We start from the raw sequence: 21,458 nt of genomic DNA on the forward strand, positions 1-21,458 counted from the left end.
ATGGTAATTCTGAACCAAACAGATGTAACGCCAGCCTCATTCATTCTTAATGGGATCCCAGGACTAGAGGACATGCACATGTGGATTTCCTTCCCATTCTGCTCCATGTATGTGGTGGCCATGGTAGGGAATTGTGGACTCCTCTACCTCATCTGCTATGAGGACTCCTTGCACAGGTCCATGTATTATTTTTTGGCCATGCTTTCCCTTACTGACCTTGTCATGTGCTCTAGTACAATCCCTAAAGCTCTCTGCATCTTCTGGTTTCATCTCAAGGAAATTAGATTTGAAGAATGCCTAGTCCAGATGTTCTTCATCCATACCTTCACAGGAATGGAGTCTGGGGTACTCATGCTTATGGCCCTAGACCGATATGTAGCCATCTGTTACCCTCTGCGCTACTCAACTATCCTTACCAATCCTGTCATTGCAAAGGTTGGGCTTGCTACTTTCCTGAGAGCAGTGTTGCTCATCATTCCCTTGATTTTGTTCACCAGGAGACTACCCTATTGCAAGGGCAATATAATACACCATACCTATTGTGACCAGCTATCTGTAGCTAAGTTATCCTGTGGAAATATCAAGGCCAATGTTATCTATGGTCTGATGGCTGCCCTCCTGATTGGGGGCTTTGACATCCTGTGCATCACAATCTCCTACACCATGATCCTCCGAGCAGTGATCAATCTCTCTTCAGCAGACGCTCGACAGAAGGCCTTCAGCACCTGCACTGCCCACATCTGTGCCATTGTTTTCTCCTACAGTCCAGCCTTCTTCTGCTTCTTTTTTAATCGTTTTGGGAGCCATGCAATCCCTCCCTCTTGCCACATCATTGTGGCCAATATTTATCTACTCTTGCCTCCCACTATGAACCCTATTGTGTATGGGGTGAAAACCAAGCAGATACGAGACTGTGTCATAAAGATCTTTTCAGGTTCTAAGAACATCAAATCCCATAGCATATAAAGGAAACATTTTTCATGGACGAGATGAAGGGGAATGAAAATAATACTCTGTTGGCTATTTAGTCAGGCTGTTTAGTCTTAAAAAGATGCCTTTTTAAGATTTCTTTTCTGTTCTTGACAAGAGATGAATCTGAGGGGACATTAAATGTTTTCAGAATCCCAAAGCCACTGATATGGCCCCCACACACCCTCAGTTATTCACCTCCTCACCCCTGTGGAGAAAGAGTCTCATCATTAACCCAAGTTTCCATGAGCAAAACACAATGGAAAGTTGAGAAATTTATCAAAAGAAATGAATAAGTCAGAAAGTGATAATCTGCTGCTAGGTGCCAGTTTGTCTTGTTTTCAAATAGTGATTAGAATTTCTAGTTTGAAAAACAGTTGTTACTTACCTCTGGAAAATATGGTCTATATTTTTTCCATCATTTCCAAAATTTCTCTATTTTCTCGATATCACCCTCTTGATGGAGAAACTAGTAAGTGTACTATGGGGTCATTAGTCTACTGGGATTTCAGACTCTGAACTGTAATTTGGGAGTAAGTTATCTGACTATGTCTCCTCTAGAAGACCCCTAAATTGCCAAAGAAATTTATCTAGTCATTACATAAAATAAGAAACTCTGGAATCTGGAAAGAAGAAAAAATAGAGTAAGAAAAAAAATGATACATTAATCTTCTTATCTTTAATTTTCTAAACTATGTTTGACTATTGAAGGAAAACTTCTATGTTGATGTGGTTCCGAATTTGTTTAAGCTAACCTACAAATGAGATAGGGTAAAGAGATTTAAAGGAAAGTGAAGTTTTATACTTCACTTGAACTGGTGAAATGATGGCATTAGGAGACTATGATGCTATGTATATAAATATAAAACAAAACAACCACTAAAGAATCATGCAAACAGATACAGTGTGAAAATACTATAAATAATAAATGGGCTTCTAAAAACACAGAATGGACCTACGGAATGGCATAAATGTTACATCCTTCTGACTATTTGACCCTGTTATCATTGTCCAATGTCCATCTTTGTCTCTTGTGACAGTTTGACTGAAAGTTTATTTTGTTAGATGGAAGTATGGACTTCCCTGCTCTTTTTTGGTTACCATTTGCAGAAATATTTTTTTCCATCCTTTTCCCTTCATCTTGTTTATATCTTTATATCTAAAGTCTTTTATATACAGCATATAGTTGGATCTTGCATTTTTAATCTACACAGTGACTCCATGTTGTTTTTTTTTTTTTTTTTTTAGATTTTATTTATTTATTTGTCAGAGAGAGGGAGGGAGCCCAAGCAGAGAGAATGGCAAAGAGAGGGAGAAACAGGCTCCCTGCTAAGAGAGAGCTTGATGTGGGACTCAATCCCAGTACCCTGGGATCATGACCTGAACTGAAGGCAGGCACTTAACTGAGTGAGCTACCCGGGCGTCCCCACTCCATGTCTTTTGATTATGATGTTTATTTAATCCATTTACACTTTAAGTATTAATGTTAAGAAAGGACTTGCCATTCTTATTTTGCTCATTGTTTTCAGTTTGTCTCTTAATTATTTTGTCTTTTTCCTCTATTTCCATTCTTTGTGTTTCATTAACTTCTTTGTTGTAACATGTTTTGATTTCTTTCTTATTTCTGTTATGTACCTTATATAGATATTTTCTTTGTGGCATAAAATTTATAATTATTTATACTATATTATGACATAAACTATTTAAATGCTACTCCTGTACATCTCTTCTTTTTTTTTTAATGATGGTATAATATTTATTATATGTTAAATCTGTATAAACTTTTGTTTATATATATTACATTTTAAGCATACGTACATTTCTACTTTTAATATTTTATTTATTTATTTATTTTTTAATCATTTTTAAACTTATTTTCAGAATAACAGTATTCATTGTTTTTGTACCACACCCAGTGCTCCATGCAGTCCGTGCCCTCTCTAATACCCACCACCTGATTCCCCCAACCTTCCACCCCCCAACCTCTTCAAACCCTACAGATTGTTTTTCAGAGTCCATAGTCTCTCATTGTTCACCTCCCCTTCCAATTTCCCCCAACTGCCTTCTCCTAACCTCACTTTCTGTTATCAATGTCACAAATTACATTATTTTATATTTTGTACCATTAGCATAGTTTCATGGTTATTTTTTATGCCTTTATCTTTTAAATTCTACACTGGAATTAGGTGATTTATGTACTGCTATTAGAATATTACATATGTTGTATGTATTCTGTATATACCTGTTTTTTACCAAAGAGCTTTGTATTTTCATGATTCCATGTTGCCGTCTAATGTCCTCTTGTTTCAAACTCATGTCCCTGTAGCAATTCTTACAAGGTAGATCTATTATTGATGAATCCTTCAGTTTTTGTTTATCTGTGAAAGTCTTTATTTCTCCTTCAACTTTTTAAAAAGATTTATTTATTTGAAATTTTTTTATATATATATATATATAGAGAGAGAGAGAGAGAGAGAGAGCGCGCGCATGCGCGTGCAAGCAAACATGCACACATGAGATGGGGTGGACAGATGGAGCTCAACCCCAGGACCCTGGAGTTGAAAGCACATGCTTAAGCCACACAGGCACCCCCTCCTTCATTTTTGATAGACAGTTTTGCCATATAGTATTCTTGGTCAGCAGCGTTTTGTTTTTTTGTTTTTGTTTTTGTTTTTTCCCTTTCAGCACTTTGAATATATCATCTGTTTCATGGCCTATAACATTTCTGCTGAAAACTGACTGCTGATTTTGCAAGAGCTCACCTGTGTGCAATGAGTTGCTTTTCTCTTGCTTCTTTTGAGATTCTCTGTCTTCACTTCTGGCAATTTGTTTATGATGTATTTCTAGACCTCTTTGTGTTTATTCTAGTTGGAATCCTTTAAGCTTTTTGAAGTTAGTGGTCTATTTTCTTCCTCAGATTTGGGAATTTGGGGTGATTATTTCTCCATATAAATTCACTGTCCCTTTCTCTTCTTCTTGTCCCTCTAGGAACCCCCACAATGCATATGTTGATTTTTCTTGCTGATTTCCCATAAATATCTTAGGTTTTCTGTACTTTTTAAAAAATAATTCCTTTTTCCTTTTGTTCCTCTGGCTCAATAATACCAAATGATCTGTCTTGAGGTTCACTGTTTTTCTTTCTTACTTTTTCTACATGACCAAAACTGATGTTTATGCTCTGGAGTAGATTTTTAAAAAAATTGCATTATTGCATTCTTAAACTCCACAATATTTTGTGGTTCCCTTTTATGTTTATTTTTGTTGATATTCTCATTCTGTTCAAGCAGCTTTTCCCCAGTTTTGTTTGGTTGCATCTTTGTGTTCTTTTCTAGTGCATAGAGCTTATTTATAATGATTATTTTGAATACTTTATCAGGTAGTTCATAGAATTCCATTTCTTTACAGTCAGATTTTGCAGATTTATTTTGTTCTGGTGCCTTGTTATTTTTGTTGTTGTGATTTGAGCATCTGAGAAAACTTTCTCAGTTCATGAACTTTCTTTGTATATGAAGACCTTCACCAATCAGCCTGAAAAGAAATTCTGATGGCCTCTCAAACCTTTTATGGGAATGCATTTCCTGGGCTTGGGTATGTAATTTCTCAGTTATAGAGGTCAGATAGTCTCTTTTTCAAGAACTTGTAATTTCTTGCTCCCTCTGGTATCAGTCTGCTTGTGAGACATACTCAGACACTGCAATAAACAACTGAGTTCTCTTTTATTTTCAGAAGCCCCCAGAAATCCAAAGTATTCTGAATCTGCCAGTGTTCTAAGTCGGGAAAGAAATACCAGTCTCTTAGACAGCCCCCTGAAAAGCCAGACTATTTGACATACATTTCACTCTTTTTGTTTTCCTCCCAAAGAGGAAGTTATGAACTGAACACTTTCTTATGATTGTGCTGACTAGTACTAGTTTCTGTCTACAGTATTACAAGTTTTCTGGAACTGCAACAAGAAATTGAGTTCTCTGTTGTTTTGGTTGCTCCCAGGCATCCAAAGTTTTCCGGTTCTGACAAAAATACTGATTCAAAGGGACACGTGCACCCAATGTTTATAGTAACATTATCAACTAATAGCCACATTATGGAAAGAGTCCAAATGTCCATCGAATGATGAATGGATTATGAAGATGTGACATAGGTTGATCTATAATGGAATATTACTCAGTCATCAAAAAGAATGAAATCTTGCCATTTGCAATGATGTGGATGGAGCTAGATTGTATTATGTTAAACAAAACAAGAGAGTCAGAGAAAGAGAAATACCATATAATTTCACTCACATGTGGAATTTAAGAAACAAAACAGATGAACGTAGGGGAAGAGGGAAATTTTAAAAAGAGAGAGAAGGAGGCAAACTATAAGAAACTCTTAACTATAGAGAACAAGCTGAGGGGAGATAAGTGGACGATGAACTAGATGGGCGATGGATATTAAGGAGGATACTTGTTGTGATGAGCACTAGGTGTTATATGTACATGATGAATCACTACATTCTACTCCTGAAAAAAAATATTGCACTAAATGTTAACTAACTCTAATTTAAATAAAAACTTGAAACAAAAAAATTAAAATTAAAAAATAAAGAAACATAAAAGAAATAAAACATTTTTTATTTATTGTGATGCAGCTGTTTTTGGCTTTGGGTTTCCATGGGGTATTGTGACATCTTAAGTAGTTTCTAGAGTTCTTCTAGAACTTTTTTGGAACATATATTGTTGTCTAGTCAGTGTATCTAGAAGCAAATGAAGTCTGGGCTTTCTATTTTTTGATCTTGCTGGTGTCCTTAGTATTTATTCATGATTCTTAAAAAAATCCCTTAATAATAAGAATAGAGTAAAATGTCCTCAATTTGATTAATATCATCTATGAGTCTCCTAAAACTAATATTATTCTGAACAATGAAAGGTAGGATGTTTTCCCCCAATACTGGGAACATAGCAAGGATATTTGGTCTCACCACTATTCAACATAGTGCTTGAAATTCTGACCAGTGCAATAAGGCAAGAAAAGAAAAGACACAAGTTAGAAAGTAGGAGATTATAATGTCCCTATTTGCAGATGTTATGATTCTCTATGAAGAAACTACCAAGTAATGTGGCAAATGGTATTTACACATGTGGTGAGCATAGCATAACATATAGACTTGTTAAATCATTATGTTATAAACCTGAAACTAGTGTAGCATTGTGTGTCAACTATACTTTAATAAAAAACAAAAAGAAGAAGAAGAAAGAAAGAAGGGACTCCTGGGTGGCCAGTCAGTTAAGCGTCTGCCTTCAGCTCAGGTCATGATCCCAGGACCCTGGGATTGAGTCCCACTTTGGGCTCCTTGCTCAGTGGGGAGCCTTCCTCTCCCCCTGCCTGTCATTCCCCCTGCTTGTGTGCACTTTCTCTCTCTCTGTGACAAATAAATAAATACAATCTTAAAAAAAAAAGAAAGAAAAGAAACTACCAAGGAATCCACACACAAAAAATCAGTGTTTTTTTCTACAGGAAAGAAGATACATATACAAAAATTAATTGTAGTTTCATAAGCTAGTAATAAAAAATAAATTGCAAATTCAATTACAGTTGCTGAATAAAAGGAAATACTTAGAGGTAAACCTCAGAGACTTTTACAGGACGTTTATGCTAAACACTACAAAGTCTTGAGGAGAGAAATCAAAGAAAATCTAGGTAAATGGAGAGGTACACCATGTTTACTGATGTACAGATATTAATTCTTCCCACATTGACACATAAGTTTAGTGTAATTCCTACAAAAAACCAAACAAGACTTTTTGTTTATATTGAACAAGATTATTTTAAAGTGTATATGTATCTATGTAATAGATACATATAAAGCATATATACAGTACATATAGTATATAAAGTATATATACAGATATATATATAGAAAGAGAATATCAAATAACTATAATAACTTATTAAAAATAATGAAAACAAAAACAGTCTTCTCAATTTCAAGATTTATTATATAGCCATTGTAATAAAGACAGTGTGGTATTGGCAGAGAATAGACACACAGATCAATGCAACAGAACAGAGAACTCATAAATAGAAAGAAAAAAAAAAACACAAAACAAAACCCAGAAACACCAAAAACTCTACCCAACTCTTACAATTGTACTTACACAAAAATGAACTGAAAGTAGTTCATGTAATTTAAAAAAAAAGAATGGTTCTTGTAAAATGTAAATCTTGAGAACAGTTTTTTAAATTATGGGCAAAATCTTCAGGATCTAGAGCTAAGCAATGGACTTGACACCAAAATAACAATTCTTAAAAAAAAAAAACTGATAAATATGTCTTCACAAAAATAAAAAGTTTGCTTTGCAAAGGTATATAGGCCAAGCTATGTCTGGGAAATATATTTACAAGTCACATACCTGAGAACAGGACTAGTCTGTGTGTGCATGTGTGTGTGTGTGTGTGTGTGTGTGTGTATTCAACACTGAAACAAAAAAATCCCAACCATGTAGAAAATAGACAAAAAAATGTATTTCACTGAAAATGATATGCATTTGAAAGAGATACATAAAAGAAAATTTAATATGGTTAGTCATTAGTTACATGAAAATTGAAATCATAATGGGATATTACTACATAACTACAACAATGGCCAAAATAAAAAATAGTCACAATATTAATGCTAATAAGGATATAAAGTAACTGGGTAACTCATACACTGTTATTATTGCTGGTGGGAATTAAAAATTATATAGCCACTCTAGAAAATAATTTGACAGTTTCATAAAAACCTAAATACACAATAACATAAAACATATCAATGGCATCCTTGAACATTTATCCCAGAAAAATAAATACTTATGTTCTCACAAAAACCTGTAAGCAGTCATGACAAGAGCCAAATGGCAAAGCTGAAACTGCAAAATTCTGTCCTTAACAAAAGCAATGAAAAATTGTAAGAATCAATTTTCTCAGAACTCTCATTACTAATCAGAGGCTTATAGAAATTAGAAAAACACTTTTTAATTTTTTTTTTACTTTTTATTTACTTTTTAAATTTCTTTTCAGTGTTCCAGAATTCATTGTTTGTGCACCACACCCAGTGCTCCATGCAATACATGCCCTCCACAATATCCACCACCAGGCTCAACCAACCTCCCACCCACCAGAAATTAGAAAAACATTTAAGAAAAAAGAGCTGAATCTCAATAAGTGAGCTTTGTGATACTTTTTTTAAAAATTTAAATTCAATTAGCCAACTTAAATAGTACATCACTAGTTTTAGAGGCAGTGTTCAATAATTTATGTTTTGTATAACACCCAGTGCTCATCACATAATATGCCCTCCTTAATGATCATCACACAATTACTCCATCCCCCCACCTGCCTCCTCTCCAGCAACCTCAGTTTGTTTCCTATAGTCAAGAATATCTCATGGTTTTTCTCCTCTCTGATGACTTCCCATTCTGTTTTCCCTCTCCTATATGGTCCTTTTCCCTGTTTCATATGCTTCACATATGAGTGAAACTGTATTTTTATTGTCTTTCTCTGACTGACTTATTTCACTCAGCATAATAACCTCCAGTTCCTTTTTAATAGTGGTAAATTTCTCCCAACATAAAACTATTTTAATAATTTCAAAGTGTACAATTGAATGGCATTAGTACATTAACAATATTGCACAACTATCACCACTATATAATCCAGAGCATTTCCATTACCCCAAAAGGAAACCTTGAACCCATTAATCAGTTAGTGCTATTTTCTCCTCCATGCTGTTTTCTCCTCCTCATGTTTTCTCCCAAGGTTTGACAACCACTAATTTGCTTTTTATTCTACAAATTTGCCTATTCTGAGTATTTCATAAAAATAGGATGACACATATGATCTCCCTGATATGAGGGAGAGGAGATGCAACATGGGGGGTTAATGTGGTAGGAGAAGAGTAAATGAAACAAGTTGGGATTGGGAGGGAGACAAACCATAAGTGACTCTTAATCTCACAAAACAAACTGAGGGTTGCTGGGCAGAGGGGGTTTGGGAGAGGGGGGGTTATGGACATTGGGTAGGGTATGTGCTATGGTGAGTGCTGTGAAGTTTGTAAACGTGGAGATTCACAGACCTGTACCCCTGGGGGGAAAAAAAAAATATATATATATATATATATGTTTATAAAAAATAAAATTATTAAAAAAAATAAAAAAATCTTTAAAAAAAAATAGGATGACACAATTCATGGTTGTTTGATTTCCTCACATAACGTTTTCAAAATTTATCCATGCTATAGCTAGCTTGGATTAGTACTTCATTCCTTTTTGAGGTTAAATAATATTCCATTGTATGTATACCACATTTTATTTATCCATTTTTCCATTAGGTTTTTAATACATTTTGGCTATCATGAATAACATTGCTATGAAAATCTATGCCCGCATTTTTTGAGAACATCTGTTTTCAATTCTCTATACTTGGCAGAGGAGTCGATCAGTTATATTATAATTTTGTTTTACTTTTTGCAGAACTGCTAAACTGTTTTCCACAATGACTATATTATTTTACATTACCACTAGCAAAGTTCTATACATTTTATACAAATCTTCACTGACACTAGTTATTTTCTGGTACTAGCCCATGCAGTAATGCATATGTATTTTGAAAACAGGCAAAAGGGAAAAAGTCAGAAACAAAAAGACATATATTGTATGATTCCATTTATATGAAATGTGTAGAATAAGTAAGTCCATAGAAATAGACAGCAAATTAGTTGTTGCCAGGGCCTGAGGGATGGGGGTAATGATGAGTGACTACTTAATGATGGGGGGGGTGGTTCTTTTTGAGGTAGGGGAAATGTTCTGTAATTATATAGTGGTAATATTTGCACTGCATTGTTAATGTTATAAAAGCCACTCAATTTCATGTTTTCAAATGATTAAAGGGTTAACTGTATGTCATGTGAAATTAACCTCAATTTTAAAAAGCATCCAATGAAGTTAAAATATTCTCTACATATATATTATTGTATTTTTGTATAAAAAACTCTTATTCAATCATAATAACACTAAATCATCTTTGTTAGAATGGGCTAATTATATAATGTCATTGAAAATACCAAATTTATGTTTTAATATGCTATAATCAAGATTTTTGCCAAAAATACATATAGCTAGCATGGGTGTATATATGTAAATGAATATATATGTATATATTCACACATAGTAGCTATATATGTGTGTATATATGTATATATATAAATCAAATAAAGTATCATAAGTTAACTCTATATTAGCAATTTAAGAAAGCTAGTTATCTCCTTCCAAACATTTGTTTTTCAAAATCAATCAAAATATACAAGCATATTTTTTAAAAAATCAACTTTGTTAAATATGATTTATAGACAATAAACTGTATTCAAAGTATGTAATTTTATGAATTTTGACATATGTATACGCTCATGGAACCACTGTCACAATCAAAATACAAAACATGTCTATCACCTCAAAGATTTTTGTATAAAAAGTGAAATTTTTATGCCAAGATTTTGTTTAAAAAAATGAAATTGCAGTTCATGCCTCCTTTCACCCTGGACCCACACAACCACCAGTTTGCTCTCTGTCACTATAGATTAGGTTGAATTTTCTAATGGATCAGTTCTGAGATTCATTTGAGTTTTATATATTAGTAGTTCTTTCCTTTTTATTACTGAATAGTATTCTATTATATGAATGTACAATATTTTGTTTATCAGTTCACCTGATAATGAGCATTTAGGTTTTTTCCTATTTTGCTATTTAAAGGAACATAAAATGAGAATCAGTTATTGTTTTTTAATTATTGCCACTCTTACCATCATCATTTTTATGTCAAAATATAGGCAGCTAATTATTTCTCACATAATATGTATACATAATAAACCTGAACTTTTGATGACTTTCTAGAATGCTATAATATTCATTATCTATGTTATTAGAATGTAAAGTTCTTTAAAACTAGGACACCTCACCTATTATCTGATTTTTTTTTTCATAGTTCTTAGCCTAACTTGGGAATTACTCAATATTCAATGATGTTATTTAATTAGACACACAAAAATATAAACAAAAGAAGTGGATGGATGTGTGTGAATGATTGAAACATTCTGCACTTAAGTGTTTTTAATTTGTGTCCTACAAATCTTGTACATAGAAAGAGACAACTCTGCAATAAGTATTAAAATAACTAATATTCATTTTTAAAAGTTTGTTTATTTTCATCTCTACCCATATATACACGTTCACACAAACACACAACATATAAAATTATTCACTTATTTATCCAATATTATATAGTTAGTAAGCATGGAAAGTTTCCATTACTTTTTATCTTCTCCAAGGGGTAGACTTGACTCTCACATAAGCACCTGTTGTCTCTAATATTAAATATTAAATATTCTCTTGAGATATATACAATTTTCTCCCATTGAGAAAAACACAATGTTTCTTTAAATGCTCAGTTCAATAGTACAGATATCAAAGGATTTAGAGTTTAGTGCTGTACACGTATATATATTGTAGAATAGTGATGTTTTGCGACCAACATCCTGAACACCTGGAACAGATTGCATTCAGCTTATAAAAGCCAAGGTGTTAAAGGGCATACAAAAATGGGAATAGAGGGGTGCCTGGGTGACTCAGTCAGTTGAAGTATGACTCTTGATTTAAGCTCAGGGTATGATCTCAGGTCATGAGATTGACCTCCCTCCCCTTGGGCTCTGTACTTAGCATAGAGTCTGCTTGAGATTCTCTCTTTCCCTCTCCCTCTGCCCTGTCCCTGCTCACACATTCTCTCTCTAAATAAGTAAATAAAACCTTTTTAAAAAGTGGAACTAGTGACAGGTTTTTTTAAAAAATTTTTAGGCAGTAAATAAAGAGGAGAGAATATGTGTGTGTGTGTGTGTGTGTGTGTGTGTGTATATATATATATATAATTGATTATTATATTCCCAGCAACACAGGTTTGATTCCATCCACCCATTTGAAGGCAGAACTGTTGTGAAGGATTGGGTTTTCTTAGAAAAAGGTTTATTTACCCATTTTTCAGATTGCAACTCAGTGTAACTTACCATCAGGATTATGAATATCTGTGTTATCTTCCTAACTAAATAAGAATCACTGGTCCTGTTCAGGTATGAGTCAGCCCCATCACAAGATGAAATGGCAGAGAGCTAGAGAATAGTTCTCAGTCCTGGTCAGAACACTCTTACTTTTCCCTGCTCTCATTATTTTCTCAGAATGAGAACCTAATTTCCTTGCTTTATTCCTAGAGGAATTTATTTATGACTGTATTTATTTCATTCCAGATAGCAAAACCTATTTAGAGAAAGCCACCATCATATTGAGAGAAAAACTGTTTTTTGTTTTTTTTTTTTAAGTTGAGAACAGTCTAGTAAGGAAATGAATTTGTGATTCATTTTTGAATTTGAGGAGTGAAAATAGACAACAGATGACATAAAAATGTTCTTTATAAGTGGTGTTATTCTGGTGTTGATGTTACTACTTCAGTATAACCTGCCCATGCATAGCATGAGTCCATTTTCCCTGTAGAAAAAATTAGATTGTAAGGTATGAAAATAATTTTAAATTTGTTTTGGAGAAGTAATTTAAATTGTGATTAAATTATATTACTTGGTGGGTCTTTAAGAGTTTTGCAAATGCATAGGTGTAACATGTAACAATAAAGCTAGTTTTATTAATTGACACTAGAGTTACAAAAAGAAACACAAGGGGCATAAATATGATATTTGTCTCATATTTAGGATATATGTTCTTAAATATAGAGCACAAATCTCTGTGTCATATTTCCCATTTTCAGTTTTTGGGTATGTATGCTTTCAGTTTATGAGCATCTATGCTTTCCCTAATTTCTCTACTTGGTTTCTACTGCATGGATACATAAAGTTAAGCTTACTCTCCAAATGTACTGAGATGAATAAATAAGTAGTGATACTATTTTTCAACAACTTGTGTGAGAATTTGGCATATACTGGTCAAATAAGTGAAATAAGTCAGTCAGAGAAAGACAAGTCCCATATGGTTTCACTCATGTGGAATTTAAGAAACAAAACTGATGAACATGGGGGGAACAAAAGAGAGAGAGAGACAAACCGTAAAACAGACTCTATAGAGAACCAACAGAGTTGTTGGGGGAAAAGTGGGCAGTAGATGGGATAGATGGGTGATGCGTTTTAAGGAGGGCACTTGCTGTGATGAGCACTGTGTGTTTTATGTGATGAATCCCTAAATTCTATTCCTGAAACTAATATTATTCTTTATGTTAACTAACTGGGATTTTAAAACCTTGAACCTAATACAAAGACACATACACACACACACACACATACATATATATGTATATATATTTCAAGGTTATCTTATTCTACAACAATCAATTGAGGTAAAACATATATATATATATGTTTATGTTTTAAGAATTAAAATATGTTTATATATTTTATATATAGTGTGTTTATGTGTGTGTATATATACATACATATAAATGTACATATATAAAATTGTTACAGCTTTTGTTACTTTTAATAATATCTGTAAAAGTAATCTGAAAAACATAATGCTGTACAAAAAGTAGAATTTATACACCTGTTAGAAAAAAACTTGATGACAGTTTTGGTAATCAAGGAAATGCATTCTTGCATTATAAAAACATATTTTTTTCTTTCATCCATAATACAAATTACAGGTCTCTTCTGTTAGTTTTGCAATTATTATCTTAAGTTGATGTCAATGATAATAACTAGGAAATTAAGGATTAGCTAATAGGTTGGCATTTAAGTGAATTCCCAAATTAAAAGTTTCTACTGTGTAACAAACGGAGGAAAACAATTTCAGTGTTTCTATTATTTTGGTTGTGAAGAATCCTTGTCAAGCCTGGAGCCGCAGTAATTTGGTATAGATTGGTTCATATTTAATAGCTCTACTTCAAGGGGTGCCTGGGTGGCTCAGTTGGTTAAATAGCTCTACTTCAAGTTTTTTAATCTAATGTTTCTCAAAAAGTCACTTTGACTCAACATTTAATAAAAATATATGTAAATATGTATGTATATAAAATAAAAAGTTATATATATTCTTTATTTTTGATGGAGAATTTTATTTTTTAATTTTTAAAATATTTGTTTATTTGAGAGACAGAAAGAGAGAGTGAGAGATCATGGAGTGTGGCAGGAGGGGTAGGGTTAGAGAGACAGGAAGAAAGAATCTCAAGCAGACACCCCACTGAACACAGAGCTTGACACTGGGCTGAATCTCATGACTCTGAGGTCATGACCTGAGCCAAAAACCAAGAGTCATATGCCTAATTAACTGAGTCACCCAGGTGTCCCAATGGAGAATTTTTTTGAAATTTATATATTTTGGTGACTGATGAATCAGGCGTCATAGTTTTGTTTCTTCTGGTGGTTCCTCATGCTTTCCAAGGAATAATATTTAGACTACAGTGCATTAACTCTTAAAGTCAAGTATGAAATTTGATGTATTCACTCATTTACCTCTTCCTTTATTCAAAACACTTATTGACATCTAAAATGTGCCCGGCGTCTTGTTAGACACTTCAGATATGAAAATAAATACAGTCTGAGCAAATATTAAGAGTTTTATTACATTGAAGATGATTCAAGTATATAAATAAATTTTCAGAATACATGCTATTAAAATAATATAATAAATATATTTCACCAATAGTTTTATTCCTTACTTGTAAGCCTGCCATCTCTATAATTACTTCATATTAAGAGGATTTAGAGGATGGCACTCTATCCTCTCCAAAAGAGAGTTGAATCAACCAGAAGAAATTGATGATTGAACCTAGATTAAGTGGGAGGAAGGGGACACAAATAGGATAAAGAATTGTAAAATCACAAAGCTAAAAATATCAGTGTAATGGGAGTAAACAGCAACAGAATGGATCATGCTTCTGGTATAAGACAATTCACCTTTTCTTCTTTGAAAATTTTACTGATCTCCTCCAAGATTTTGTTAAACTATGGTTTCTATCTATGCTTATGTGGCAGACACCAAGATTTTGTAATTATGTGAAAACAGGTCTTTGAAGAACACTCTTAATAACATACTCATCCCAGGTTGCTTTGCTGTTTCTAAAAGAAGTTGCTTTTTATAGTATCTAATCTCTCATCCTTCAGTGTAAATACATAAAGATAAACAGGGATGTAGATAGAAGAAAAATGGAATAAGGAACAACTTGATATCTTTGATTCATCCATTATCCTAAACAATATTACCTATCTTATTACGATGACTGGAAGTTTATTCTCAGAAGAAACTAACAAATCCTACAAATGCTTAATGTCAGGTGTGACAAATGTCAAGCATGAGGAATCATAAAATATGTGAGGATTTAATCCATATTCATATTTAAGTGTGAGACCTGCAGTGTCCTTCTACTCAACTCCAAGAACACTGGTGGCCAATTAAATTTTTACTCCAAAAAGTAGATTGGTGGATTCTTTTGGAAAAATTGCAAGTCCCTGAAAAATACCTATAAATAATGACAAATAAGGATGTCAATAATGAAGCAAAGGGGTCCTATACAGGATTTAAAGTAAATATTATCAATTGTTGAGACTCAATCATCACCTGGAGTTTCAAATCAGCTTTCTAAAGACTATTAAGTATGAATTAAGTTGAAGATTATCAGACAGTTGAGAAACACTTCCAAAATTAATGATAGAAAGTAAAATAAGCTATAAAAATAAATTATTAAAATTCTAAAGTTATAGAACTAATATATAAGAAGTAGAAATGTATAATTTTTATACATTCATACTAATCAGAGAAAAATAAGATGTTGGAAATTTGTAATATTACAAACAACAAAATGCCAAGATATTTGGGATATATAACCTTTCAGAATTCTTCAGAAAGGGGATGAAATAGATTTAGCCTTAAAATTTTTTAACTGCAAAAATAAAAAGAATAATTTCAGAAGAACCAATATCTGACTAAAAACGTGTGTAGAAATATAACAAGAAAAATATTGGGAATAAATTATTAGAAGTTAAGTAAATTTCCAAAGTCAAAGATGTTAGATTTCCAGGGTCAGAAATCCCATGAATGCCTTCACAATTATATATGCACAAGCACACATACTCTTTTATCATTGCCATTAAATTTCAGAACATAAAAAAATTTAAATGTTCTTAAATAGTTTAGGGCCAAAAGTAATACAAATAAAAAAAAATGTCAGTGGTAAATAATTCATGTACAGAGGATCAAGAACTGGTATGGTCCTCTTAATATCTCACTAGAAGCTAAGAGATCAATATAGAAATGCTTTTATTAATCTAGAATTTTAAATCCAGCCAAATGATTAATAGACTAAAGTATATTCAGACAGGGATAGTCTCAAAAAATATTTTCCATGATATCCTGAAACATAGAATGAAGAAAAATCAGATCTACAAACCGATGTACAAAGAGTAGGGGAAGGGGAATTTCTGGATGAGAATTATGTGTCTGAGAAAAAACTATTTCAGAGAAACAGGACTTCTCAGAAACAGATCATGCGGGAAGGACTAACATTGATAGATCATGTTTAACTATCAAGAAATAATAGTAAAAATATTTTATAGTTCTGAAAATAAATATTTTTTTCAGATACCTACATCAAATACTAAGAAAAATTAAGTACTATCAAAATGAAAAATATTGAATGGGGAAGAAATTATAGACATCATATCATGTGACCTAGCAAGGGATAATATCTATATTATAATATAAATTAAACATGAAATAATTTTAACAAAAACAATTTCAAAGGAAATAGGACAAAAAAGCAGGCTAAACAAATTATTTAGAAATACAAAGGTCAATGCTAGTAGAGAACTAAAATAAGTAATTTTGACCAACTGTGGGAAGCTGGACTTCAACAGTTAGAAAGGGGGAGCTGGATATTTTTAATTTTCATTATTATCCTATAATACTATTTCTAACACACATTTCTATGTCAAAATTTAGAAGAAATAATTTTTAAAAAATGGTCAGAGAAGGGCTCAGTTTTGGTATTGTATGCCACCAACACAGATATGAAGAAGCCTCATCTAAATAGTGCCTCCATTTACTCAGTTAGAAAAGTGCAGATTAATACTTCCTGGGCTTGTAGTGAGGATTAAATTAGTCAATATTTGTAAAGTTCTTAGAACAGTATTTAGTATAGCATAAGTATGACCCAATAAACATAATAGCAACAATGAAAATTCCTAACCATATCTGTTAGGTCATTGGAGAAATGATCAGTGAAATTTTCCTTAAGAGAACATTAAAAGGGAGATGTATATAGTAATTAACATTTAAATAAGATATTCTAACAAAAATATCATTAGAAATATAAAAAATGATTTAAAAAATCATATAATTATCCTTCATTATAAATTTATAAGTAATTTAATCTATTTCTTTCTGTTTCTATAGTGTAGACACAATATACATCATAGAACCTGGTAAGTAGTGAGTGCTAAATATGTATTGTTGAATGATCAATAAATTAATGAATTAACAAACAACACATACTGGATTTGAACTATGTTTAAGTATTCTCTCATGCTTGAAATATTTGTTGTTTGATATTAAAATGCACACTTGACAGAGAGAGGGAGAATGAGAGGGAAAATATGGCTAAAATTTATCTTCTTTTTTAAAAGATTTTTTCCATAATACTAGAGGATCAGAAAACAAAAGAACAAGAAGTACACAAATATCTATAACCTGTCTAATGATTATAATAATCTGATCATGCTAAAGCTGAACCAAACAGACCTGACCCCAGTCTCATTCATTCTTAATGGGATCCCAGGACTGGAGAACATGCACATGTGGATTTCCTTTCCATTCTGCTCCATGTATGCTGTGGCTGTGATAGGGAATTGTGGTCTCCTCTACCTCATCTGCTGTGAAGACTCCTTGCACAGGTCCATGTACTACTTCTTGGCTATGCTTTCCCTAACTGACCTTGTCATGTGCACTACTACAATCCCTAAAGCTCTCTGCATCTTCTGGTTTCATCTTAAGGAAATCAGCTTTAATGATTGCCTCGTCCAGATGTTCTTCATCTATACCTCAACAAGGATGGAATCTGGGGTGCTCATGCTTATGTCCCTAGACCGCTATGTGGCTATCTGCTACCCACTGCGCTACTCTACTATCCTCACTAATCCTGTCATTGCAAAAGTTGGGCTTGCTACTTTTCTGAGAGTGGTGTTGCTGGCCACTCCCTTGACTTTCATTATCAAGAGACTACCCTACTGTAGAGAGAATATACTATACCACACCTACTGTGACCACATGGCTGTAGCCAAGTTATCCTGTGGAAATATCAAAATCAATGTTATCTATGGTCTGACAGTCGCCCTCCTGATTGGGGGCTTTGACATCCTGTGCATCACAATCTCCTACACCATGGTCCTTCGGGCAGTGGTCAGCCTCTCTTCAGCAGATGATCGACAGAAGGCCTTCAGCACCTGCACTGCCCACATCTGTGCCATTGTTTTCTCCTACAGTCCAGCCTTCTTCTGCTTCTTTTCCCACTGATTTGGGGGTCACAAGATCCCTCCATCTTGCCACATCATTGTGGCCAATATTTATCTGCTCTTGCCTCCCACTATGAACCCTATTGTCTATGGGGTGAAAACCAAGCAGATACGAAACTGTGTCATAAGGATCCTTTTGGGTTCTAAGGACATCAAATCCCACAGCATATGAAAGAGATATTTGTAAGGGAGGGGAAGAGAAGTGAAGGAGGAAAGGAGTAAAGGGGAGAAAACAGGAGGAGAATCTATAGGAGGAAATAGAAGGAAAGGGATATTTCTGTTGACTGGTTAGTCAGAGTCTAATAGTGCCATCCTGAGAGTGCTGGTTTTGTCCATGAAAAGGGATGGTGTTGAGTGGTGCATTCTTGGTAAGTGTCTTCAGAATCCCAATATCACTGGCATCCCCACAACCTTTTCTGTGAGAATTTCATCTCCTCTGTGAAAGACATCATTTACCAGGTTTCCACAAACAAAAGTGTAATGAGACTATTGAGGGACATGAAATCAGATTTGATGGATGCCTGATGGGAAGGCAATCATTTACAACCAGATGCCAGTTTGTCTTATTTCCAAATAGTGACTGGAATTTCCAGTTTGAACAATTCTTTTACTTGTATTTGCTATATTTTAAATTAATTGTTATAATTTTTTGCCATCATTACCAAAATTTCTCTACTTTCTCAGTGTTGTCTTCCTGATGGAGAAGCTATGAAATGTCCATAAGGTGATTAGTTTGATGAAGTTTCAGCCTCTTAATTTCTAATTTGGAAATAAGTTAGGCAACACGCCACATTTCTCCTAGCTCATCCCAAACAAAACTGCTTCCCTACAGACTGGTGGAATATGCAGTTCTTTCCAAGATGGACTTCAAAAACACATCATCTGGAGAGGTAGAAAAATCTGTTAACCAAATTAAGGAAGATAATAGTATGCATTATTTTATGAGCACAGGATTAGGGAAGAATAAAAATTACTTATTTTGTCTACTTTCTATTTTTTAAAGATTTTATTTTATTTATTTGACAGAGAAAGAAGTCACAAATAGGCAGAAAGGCAAACAGTGGGGGGGGGGGGGCGGCAGACTCCCTGCTGAGCAGAGAGCTCCATTTGGGGCTTGATCCCAGGACCCTAAGATCATGACCTGAGCTGAAGACAGACGTTTAACCCACTGAGCCACCCAGGCACTTTGTCTTCTTTCTATTTGAGGATGAAATTGATGAAATAAAATCTACGTTGTTTTTAACTTTTCAGATTCTTACAAATTAACAATTAGAAGATAGACCAAAAAGTAGTAATTTTACATTAATTTCACAGAAATAATGCCAATTAGAGTATTTACTCTAATTCCTCCCTATCCAAATAACAAGAATACACATTTCTTCCCCTAATTCAAGTTTTGTGTACTCATTAATTTTTATGTCAAGTTTCTTCTACTGCTCCCATTATAAAATCCAGCAAAACATCTACCCTAGCCCTCAAAATACAACTACTCCCCATGTATCATCTTTTCACTTCTCACAGAAAGCCTTCTATTAAAAAAAAAAAAAAAAATCAGCATCCACTTTCTTTTCTCCAAACAAAACTACTCTCCATGTAGTTTGTCTTTCCTACCCATCATCTGAAGGTAGTTTTGGTAATTCCACCACTGCCTTCCAGGTTAAACTGAATAGACCATTCTCTAATCTCATCTAACATTACTTCTCAGAGATATTGTATATGTATAACCCAGAGTAGCTTAATTTGTTTACATCCATGGGAAAAGTTTTTTTCTATTCTTAAATTCATGCAATTACCTCCCCTTCTTCCCCATAAAACAAAACAAAAACAAAAACAAATAACAACAACAACAAAGAAAAACACCTTGCTTTCACTCTACAAGCAGGGACACATTTGAGTTTCTACCTGAATCTGTGCTCCCTGAATTGCATTTCTTTGATCCCAAGTAAATGCTTGTTTGCTTTTCAAAAACTATATATATTTAATTTAATTCATTTACTCCTGCTGTCTTGAAATACATTTTTTTTTTAATTTCAGAAGGACAAAAAATTTCATGTTTTTATCCACTTTGCTGAACACTCTACAACCACTAGTATTATGGGGTGATACTGGGTATCTTTGTCTTGCTCTTTTCTTTTTCATATGAGGAGAGTGTATATGTTGTTACCACAGGGAACAAACGAAACTACAAGAAATGTCTTCCAGATGATTGCATTTACTGAATTTGGTAAAAACCTTATTCTTATTTGGTGATATGAAAATGATTCATCAGTAGCACTTAATGTTGGTAAGATGGAGTCTCTGTTGAGTATGATACAAAGTAGGGCTTTTTGTATGTATCTTTTATTAAACCAGAAGTTTTCTTTTTTTACTGTTTTATTATAAGTTCATATAGATCCATATAAAATCATTTTCTATAATTTCTACAGATATTAAGATAATAATATGATCTTTGTTTCTTTTTTCTTATGGTAAGGTATATAATTTTGCTGAATCAAATCATTTATGTACCATGAGATAAACATTTCTTGATTATTATTTAATTTTAATACACTGTTATTAATTAACTAATCTTTTACTTACAATTTTTGTAAGTAAATTCATGAAGAAACTATGTCTATAATTTTATGTCTTTATATTAACTCTATAGCACATGCCTTTGAAATTAACATTACAAGTGTTTTACAAAATGAATTGTACACCTTTACCTATTTTATCATTTTATGGTATACTTTGCATAATTAAAAAATAATCTGAGGGGCGCCTGGGTGGCTCAGAGGGTTAAGCCGCTGCCTTCAGCTCAGGTCATGATCTCAGGGTCCTGGAATCGAGTCCCGCATCAGGCTCTCTGTTCAGCAGGGAGCCTGCTTCCCTCTCTCTCTCTCTGCCTGCCTCTCTGCCTACTAGAGATCTGTCAAATAAATAAATAAAT

General features: G+C 33.4%; 2 protein-coding genes across 2 annotated transcripts; both read left to right on the plus strand.

Moving 5' to 3' along the window:
• On the plus strand, window positions 1–966 carry LOC116865386 (olfactory receptor 52N4-like). The gene has a single exon (XM_032853656.1). It carries the CDS (start codon window positions 1–3, stop codon window positions 964–966), a length of 966 nt encoding a protein of 321 aa, XP_032709547.1.
• Window positions 967–17,735: 16,769 nt separating this feature from the next.
• Window positions 17,736–18,701, plus strand: LOC116865387 (olfactory receptor 52N4-like). Its single transcript, XM_032853657.1, is given in 1 exon segment — window positions 17,736–18,701. A coding segment is annotated over 1 exon segment (966 nt).
• The last annotated feature ends 2,757 nt before the right edge of the window (window positions 18,702–21,458 follow it).

Source organism: Lontra canadensis, unplaced genomic scaffold, assembly GCF_010015895.1.
Source record: "Lontra canadensis isolate GAN:19392208 unplaced genomic scaffold, GSC_riverotter_1.0 scaffold7, whole genome shotgun sequence".
Lineage (NCBI taxonomy): Eukaryota > Metazoa > Chordata > Mammalia > Carnivora > Mustelidae > Lontra > Lontra canadensis.